We start from the raw sequence: 9200 nt of genomic DNA on the forward strand, positions 1-9200 counted from the left end.
ATTCCCTTCAACCTGACCAATAAAAAGCATATAGTTTTTATTTATATCCCATAGCCAACGGTCAGTCCTTGGCAATGGGATGGGTTCTAGAATTGAGATGAAAACCCTGAACGCTCCTCAAGACGACGACAGCTGCAGCTCCAACAGCAACGACTCTGACGTTCCCCAGAGGATTCCTCTCAATGGGTGAGGCTCGTTTTTAACATGTCTTCACACAAAAAAATAAAAGTTTGTCAACTCATTTAACACGTCTCTTTCTTCTATTAAAGGCAATACCCTGATGCAGATCCAGAGAGTCAAAACTTCCTCTCTGATCATAACCCAGGCAAGAAGAAGCATGAAGTAAGTTCAGGTTTATTTCTACAATGTAGTTTTTTTTTCTGCTATTTGTTTTATTCTGTTTTCTCCTCTTCAGCACCAGAAGCACATACCGAAGAAGCGCCATGCCTCCTTCGGTATGTCCGTCTTCAACCTGGGCAACGCCATCATGGGCAGCGGCATCCTGGGTCTGTCCTTCGCCATGGCCAACACCGGCATCGCCCTGTTTGTGTAAGAACTCGTCTTTTCCATCATTATCCTATTTCGGCTGAGCAGCGTTCAGACAAGTGTTTTAAGGTCTCAGGCTATGACATCCCTACGACCAGCAAGAAATTTTTAACTATTCTGTTCATACTGACTTGCAAACAAAGAAGAAAAATCTCACCTCCGAAGTAATGTGGCAACCTGAACCTGGTTATCTAAGCTTCTGTAAAAGACCATCTGGAAAAAATGTGTGTTTTTCGCTCGAAGAAAGTTATTGGAGTTTGTTTTGCAAATACGCCCCCTGGTGGCTGTTCAGTGTATCATGTTTTGTTAGTTACTAAAAAGGTTTCTGTCAGCAAAAGACTGGATTTAAAAAAAAAAGTGAATTCCTATTAGTCATTACTCTGCTTATTGCACAACTTGTATCATTTGGCACCAAAAGACCCATCAAGCATATAGTTTTTATTTATTTATTGCCAATAATCACAATTCATCTTTAACTGAAGGCCTTTTCTCTCTCTTGTGTTTACAGGATTCTCCTGGTTTCCGTTGCCATTTTCTCCTTGTATTCTGTCCACTTGTTGCTGAAGACAGCTGATGAAGCAGGTGAGCAGCAGCTCTGAGTTTCCAGCAACTTTTCATGTTTCTTCACATTTAAATGTCAAGATTTAAAACTCTGCGTTTTTTCCTCTTTTTCCAGGTGCTCTTGTTTACGAGTCACTGGGTCACCAGGCCTTTGGGATCCCAGGCAAACTGGCTGCTTCCTGCTCCATCACCATGCAGAACATTGGAGGTGAGGGACTGACCTTTAAGTATAACAGCTATGCATGTAACTATGATGCTTACATTCATCTGTTGTGTTTTTAAACTGAAACATTGATTCTCTGTGTCCAAATTGGGAGAACAAGCAGAATTAGATAGTTTTTGCATTATTATTATTATTATTTATTATTTCTGAGTGTTCTGTGGCTTTTTTGTATCTCTCAAAATATCTGAAATGACTCTGTTTTTCTAAATGTGTAAATTTATGCTAGGGATGTTGCTAACATCTGTGTATTTTATTTTTTTTATCATTATTTTATTTTGTTTTCTTCTTTTATATCTTTCATGCAGCCATATCAAGCTACCTCTACATTATCAAATATGAACTCCCCATTGTCATTCAGTCCTTTACTGGAGCAAGTGATGGGTAAGTAAACATTTGGTCATTTTAACAACTAAACAAAGAAACAGCAGAAATTGTTCTTATTAATTGCACGGCTGCTGTTCACCATTTCCCACTTAATACCTTTATAGGTTTCGTTATTTTAGAGTTAAAATTTCTAGTACAAAATCAAATTAGTCTAGAATGTGACATTCTATAATTGTCCTGCTCAACGTGGCAGCATGTTGGAATTGCTCTGTTAATTATATTCTGATTTTATTGTGGAAATTTTAAGTCTGTCTGATCTTTTCATCTTAAAAACTTTATTTCTGGCAGAAAATTAGTTATTTATGACCAAACTTGAACCCAACTAAAGCACAACAGTTGAAAAAGAGGAGAGAGAAAAACAATCGAACTCCTCCATCAATGATAATGAGCAATGTGAGTCCAATTTCATCCAGTTGTCTAAAACATTGAATGAACTTGGACTCACCCAGAGTATTGGGAATGCAGTTCTATGGAATCATTCAACTGTAGCGTTTATCTTCCAGGCTTTCTGACTCTACCAGCAGACACAGCTTTATAAAGGAACTGGATTAACTTTTCTTGTTAATAAAAGATGGCATCATCCAGGACATTACTGTGATGTGTCATCTAAGCAGCCCAGACTTTTATATATGGTTACCACTTACATGACCAATCAAGTGGTGTCTGCTTGGTCATGTGACAGTTAAAGTGATTCAGTACAGGACTATGGGGCTACATTGGTCATCTGCTTCAGTTATAATATTGGTAAATTCTGCCATAACAGCAATATATCAGATATCAACATCATCTCAAGTTTTCATATTGGTGGGTTCCAAATAATTAGTCTTCTGTAGCTTAGAAATACCTGGACAACAAATACACAAAAAAGTGAAATTATAATTGATGTAATAATAATAAAAAAGCAACAGTCTCACAAAGAAAATAGAAAAACAGTGCAGCTTGGAGAGAATGTCAAATGACTAATAAGGACGACTGTCTGATTCCATGCATAGCACCAGTCAATGTAGATAGGTGATGCCTATTGGTCTCCTGAAAAAGGATGAAAATCCAGATATGTTTTTTCAGTCATAGAAAGCCTCCCTGATTCTCTGGACAGAATGTGAAAAGTGGACATGTCCAGGGTGACAAAGACATTTGATCACTATTGGAATTAATTTTATTCAAATTGATCAGGACCAATTCCTAAGCCATCCTTGTGTTGGAGACGTCACTGCCAAACCCTCATAAAATAAGGCTGTTGTTAATTGCCTTCCTGTTTTATGCTTGTTAATGATTTGTTGCTATGATATTGCATTTCTGTGTTACTTTAAGTCTGCCACATATTAGAGATCGTCTGGTTCCAGAAGAATTGAATTCATTGACTAACTTTTCTGCCAATCTCTTCTCCCTCTTCACCTCCTGCTTCTTCTTTTCTTCTTCATTGATTTCCTCATTCAAATCCCTTTTGCAGTCACACAGGGCCCAAAGCAACATTTTCTTTTCTAGCTTGAGGTTAGCCTGAGCGCACTGTTGAGTTTTACGACCTTTTGTGAAAAATTGGTGGTCAGCTCTGAATCTGGAGAGTGACCCGACCTCCTCTGAAGCTGAAAAGTCAAGACAAGTGCAAAAATTTGGTAACACTTTATTTGAAGGGGTTTGCGTAAGACTGGCATGACACTGTCACAAACATGACATAACACCTGTCATGAACATAAAGAAGTCTTTATGACACTTTATGACACTTGTCATAAAGTGTCATTTGGTAAATAATGACACTTTTAATGCAAAGTTACTCTAAAAGTTGCATTAAAAGTCCATTAAAAATGCCAACTTTGCATGATTTTGTAAATGATAATTTAATGCAAAGTTTCCACTTTTAATGGACTTTTAATGCAACTTTTAGAGCAACTTTGCATTAAAAGTGTCATTATTTACTGAATGACACTTCATGACAACTGTTATAAACATTCATAAAGTCTTCTTTATGTTCATGACAGGTGTTAGGTCAGTCTTATGCAAACCCCTTCAAATAAAGTTACCAAAACTTTTCATTTTGACTGTTCAAACTAATTAATTATGTTTTTTCAACAGATTGTGTAACAAATATTATTCTATCAATTTAAAGATGTATTTGTATGTGTTTCAGTGAATGGTACATCAATGGAGATTACCTTATGATTCTGGTCTCGATTACTGTCATCCTGCCTCTCACACTGCTCAGGAACTTAGGTAAGGATGTATTTCCTAAGTAACAATAAAAGTTGAAGCACCAGCTTTCGGACAAAAATCATTTTTTATCTTTCCTCACTAGGTTACCTTGGTTACACCAGTGGTCTCTCTCTGCTCTGCATGGTGTTCTTTCTGATTGTGGTGAGTATAGTTTGATTTCTCCTGAAAGTTAGATTTAGTCAGTTGTTCCATTAAAGTTTTCAAATCACTGCTTATTTAGTTTTTTGAATATTGTGAAAAATATACCACAGTCCAAAAATATTTTTCTCTTTATGTTCCTGCAGGTGATCATAAAGAAGTTCCAGACGCCATGCCCTCTGCCTCTTCCTGACACTGGAAATGAAACCATGAATATGTTCAACATCACCCCCCACAGCGACAACGTCACTACAGATGATGACACTTGCAAACCTAACTACTTTGTCTTCAACTCAAAGGTAAATAAATCTCTCGCAGATTAAACAGGTTTGAATATTTTCAATAACACTCATAGAATAACGTCTAATCCTTGTATTTTTCCATCTCTCCAGACTGTCTATGCTGTACCCATCCTCACTTTTGCCTTCGTGTGCCACGCTACTATCCTACCCATGTATGAGGAGCTCAAAGAGTAAGTGCTGCTGCATGGATTTAACTCGAACTTTCTATAATGTTTAAACTAAACCAATGTTTCTTTAAAGTTTGGTCTGGTAAATAAAACTCTCCTTCCCTGAACAGCCGCTCACGCCGAAAGATGCAGAATGTGGCCAACGTTTCCTTCCTGGCCATGTTCATCATGTACCTGCTGGCCGCCCTCTTTGGATACCTCACCTTCAACAGTAAGATATACAATAAGATTTAAAAACTACAGTGTGGTAGATTTAGATGCACTTATTGTAAAACATAAATAATATAATTATTAGCTTAAGGCTGGCTTTAACGACTTCAATGGGGCTGCAAGTAAAAATGTGCTTACTTTAGCTAACTTCCACACATTTATATTGTATAATGTTGACAAATTTAACCTGTCCCTTGACAAATAAATAAAACAAAAAATAAAATAATAAATGTTTTCTTTCAAATTATCCAATCTTGTACAAAATTCTCACTTTATGGGTTCACAGGTCATTTACCTTGAATTTGAAATGTTTTAAAATGTTTTAGTAATTGTGGTTTGCAGTGTAAAGAGGACTTCAATTAAAAATCCTAATGTGTTGATTCAATGCTGGTTACACAACAGTGTGAAAACACCACCTGATGCACCTGGTGCCAGCATGTTCCTGTTTGACTTCAAATATACAAAAAAAAACAAAAAAAAACCCAGTCCAGCTAGAAATGTTTCCTGGAACATTGCAACAGTTACATAAGGACTTGGAAATCGCTCTTTAACATTAAACACAGCAGTCAAAGCAGGCAAGGGTGATAAAAGGAGATGTAAGAAAAACATGAATTACATTGCTAATATATCACTGTATTTAGTTTGTCTGAATTATAATGACAAACCCTGAATATAATTCAAAATCAACTTATTTTTGCAGCTAGTAGCATAGCTTTGCCATAGCTAGCTTAGCATTTAATCTCTAAAAAGCACAAACAATTAGCCTCTAAACAATTAGCAGTTATGTTTGACATTAATTGTAATTTTGTTTGTATCATATCTGCTAATTTGTCAGTTTGATCCTGAGCATTAAAGATGTAGAGATGGAAAAGCAAAACATTCATGTTTTATTAGATGGTTGAAGTTTTAGAATTTAGAAATATCAAAACAACATTCAATCTTGTTTTTTATTTATTTTTATGGGTTTTTTTTAAACTTTGTTGGTACTATTCAGAGAGCTGCAAGAAGGTAGTTTTATGTTCCTCTAGCAAAATGTTAGCATATACATGTTAAAGACTTGGATGAAAAGCTTCTCTTTAGCAGACCAAGTTTGGCTTCATTTAATTAATCTGCTAGCATTTTAAATTCAATTCTAAAAATTAAATATGGATTCTACACATAAAGCCCAAAAGACTTGTATGTTTATTGTTTTACTGAGTTTTAAGTAACACTCATTTATAAGTACAACATTTAGCCCACATTTATCACGTTTTATGTACTCAAAAACATTAACAGTAGCTTCAGCATATGTCAACGTTTGAGATATTACAAGAAAATTAATTTTAAAAAATCCTGTTTATAATGTACAAAAGACAGTTTATGTCTTACTCCAAAGTGTTAGCATGGTAATGTTTGAAAATTAGATATGATTGTAGCCATATCATCTGAATTTAACTAGAGTGATCTCTGTCATATTTCTGTTCAGTCCATGTGGGACCTGAGCTGCTCCACACCTACTCAGACTACTACAGGGATGATATTCTCCTGCTGGTTGTTCGCCTGGCTGTGCTGGCCGCTGTCACACTCACAGTTCCTGTGATGCTCTTCCCTGTAAGTATTCAGGGTCTACCGTTAATGATCCAGTCAGTCACTAAGACTATGAAGTCCATTGAGCTAATCTTTGTCTGGTTCTGAACAGATTCGTACCTCAGTCGGCCACCTGCTGTTCCCAGGAAAAGACTTCAGCTGGATCCGTCACATTATCATCACCCTGATCCTGCTAGCAGGAACCAACATTCTGGTCATCTTTGTCCCCAGCATCAGAGATATTTTTGGCTTTATTGGTAAATAACTGTACATGTTAATATGTATCATCAACTTTCTAACAATGTAATATTGACCTTTTGTGATTAACGGCTCAATGGATTAATTCCTCCTCCCAGGTGTCTCTGCCTCTGCAATACTGATCTTCATCCTGCCCTCAGCTTTCTATATCAAACTGGTTAAGAAGGAGTCAATGAAATCTATGCAGAAGATTGGGGTAAGACATTATTAAACATTTCACAATTTTAATCACATTTTGTTTCTGTCAGTAAACTCAATGTAAAATATTGTGTAACAACTTCAAATTAACTGAAATTNTTCAGTTATAATATTGGTAAATTCTGCCATAACAGCAATATATCAGATATCAACATCATCTCAAGTTTTCATATTGGTGGGTTCCAAATAATTAGTCTTCTGTAGCTTAGAAATACCTGGACAAAAATACACAAAACAATTGAAATTATATTTGATGTAATAATAATAATAATAATAATAAAAGCAACAGTCTCACAAAGAAAATTTTAAAAAAAACAGTGGAGCTTGGAGAGAATGACAAATGAACAAGGACGCCTGTCTTATTCCATGCACAGCAGCAGTCAATGTAGATAGATTATGCCTATGGACCTTACCAAGCTCCGCCCAGAAACGCCCTCGAAAATCCCACGTGGCTGCATGTCTCACAAACAAAGCCTCTCGGAGCTTAGTTTCTATGTAAACATGACGTCTTTCACTTCGATTGACTCTCTGCAGAGTATTTCTGAGTCGATTAGTGTAGCATTTCTGCCGCATTTTCACAAAATATCAGCCACGACAATGGACAGGGGAACCAATAAGTTCATGTCATCTTTTTTGGATGACATCAAGGTGTTTGAGCCACGCGATGCCTCCAACATTGTGCGCGTCACAGCGAATGCTACCGGTGTTATCGATCAACTGGTGGCTAAATCAACTGGTTGAAACCTATGCGCACCGCAGATGTTTCCAAATTGTAGGTAGCTGTGTCGATGCCTGTTGAAAAATGCTACTTGCGTTAAAAAAACGTTTGCAAAACTTTACTATAAATCCCATTGGACGCGAATATGTTTAATGTTGAATGTGAAAAATATGTTTCAAAACAATTTTCTAAAGAACAGCATTCATTGCGCTTCGAAAACACCGCATTTGAGCATAACCAGATCAATGAATAACAATCCCATTCGCATTCAGGTTCACCAGAATACATTAATTCTATCTCATGAATAGCCGCAATGTAAACCTAAGTGGATAGTTTCTGCTTTTTATAAGCAGCACTGATCACAAAAACATTGGAATTGACTCTCAAGTACCTGTTATGCGAGTTGCTTATATTACATACAAGCAAAAGATAAATAGTACGTGTCGCATTGTTTAGCGACACTTACTACCTACAATACGTGTCGCTAAACAATGAGGTGGTATCATTATATTTAATAAAATTTAACTCACATACCTGATGGTGTTGCTTGTGGTGTTTACGTGTCCAAATAGAAAGGAATATCAAGTAATGTCGATAAGTTGCACTGTAATAAAATCTCATCTAAATGATTTAAAGTTAACACCTAATGTTGTTGGTGGTGATATCCAAACTGACAAGCCGAAATTATAATAAACGTTCCTACATTACTGTCATATACCACCAACAGATTATGAGCCATATCTACAGTATTTGTCCGTGTGTTCTCTACTGGGAAACAGTTTGCAAGCTGTTGACGAAGGGAAATCAAATTAAAAACAGAACGAGCCGCATTAAGATTAACTAGTGACAGCCAAACAGGGTCCTCAACGCAGATGTTTGTAAAAAATTAGGTGGCTTTGTCGTTTCCTGATCAAAACGCGACAAACGTAAATAAACAGATATGAAAATGTCTACTTTCTCAAAGAGCTCTTCAAAACATAATGGTATGAAGGAACATTAAAGAATACATTAAAATGTCACTAAAATATACCCAACTTCAAAGAAGACTGTACTAAACAGAATTTGTACTACCACCCAACATTGTTAGAGTAATGACGATCATTTTACGTCTATTCAGTCTTATGTTGACTGACATGCTCTGCAAACATATCAATAAATTTAAAGAGTTATAATATCATGCAAACTAATTCATTGTTCATTTAATGGAAGCCACATTATTTCGTTTTCACTTTAAGATTTCACTTGGCTGCAGAAGCAAAGCTGTGCACCTTGGTAATCTGACAATATTCTTACAGTTAAAGTTTGTCTGGCAAACCTGTTAAACAATACTACCTCCAAAATGGTACGTGGTAGCTGCGCAGTGACGTGATATGGGCATTAGCCAATGAAACGCTGTTTCATTACCCCTGTGATAAGGTCCATTGGTCTCCTGAAAAACGATCAGTCATAGAAAGCCTCCCTGATTATCCGGACAGAACATGAAAAGTGGACATGTCCAGGGTGACAAAGATATTTGATCACTATTGGAATTAATTTTTATTCACAAACTGTTCAGGACCAATTCCTAAGCATTCCTTGTCTTGGAGACGTCACTGCCAAACCCTCATAAAATAAGGCTGTTGTTAATTGCCTTCCTGTTTTATGCTTGTTAATGATTTGTTGCTATGATATTGCATTTCTGTGTTACTTTAAGTCTGCCACATATTAGAGATCGTCTGGTT

At 36.4% G+C, this 9200-nt stretch overlaps 1 protein-coding gene across 2 annotated transcripts; it reads left to right on the forward strand.

The window, feature by feature from the left end:
* Positions 1 to 6: 6 nt before the first annotated feature.
* LOC103133232 (sodium-coupled neutral amino acid transporter 2-like) lies at positions 7 to 6856 on the forward strand. 2 transcript variants are annotated; one of them, XM_007545005.2, is made up of 14 exons: positions 7 to 186; positions 270 to 342; positions 416 to 549; positions 1055 to 1128; positions 1223 to 1315; positions 1636 to 1711; positions 3840 to 3922; positions 4005 to 4063; positions 4207 to 4359; positions 4453 to 4532; positions 4640 to 4740; positions 6205 to 6329; positions 6418 to 6562; positions 6662 to 6856. In XM_007545005.2, exons 1-14 carry the CDS (start codon positions 80 to 82, stop codon positions 6772 to 6774), a joined length of 1416 nt encoding a protein of 471 aa, XP_007545067.1. In that variant the 5' UTR covers positions 7 to 79; the 3' UTR covers positions 6775 to 6856. The 2 variants fall into 2 exon arrangements, with proteins under 2 accessions (XP_007545067.1, XP_016523278.1); XM_016667792.1 differs by lacking the exon at positions 7 to 186 and having other exon boundaries at positions 327 to 352; positions 437 to 549.
* Positions 6857 to 9200: the final 2344 nt, after the last annotated feature.

Source organism: Poecilia formosa, unplaced genomic scaffold (genome assembly GCF_000485575.1).
Source record: "Poecilia formosa unplaced genomic scaffold, Poecilia_formosa-5.1.2 Scaffold2402, whole genome shotgun sequence".
NCBI lineage: Eukaryota > Metazoa > Chordata > Actinopteri > Cyprinodontiformes > Poeciliidae > Poecilia > Poecilia formosa.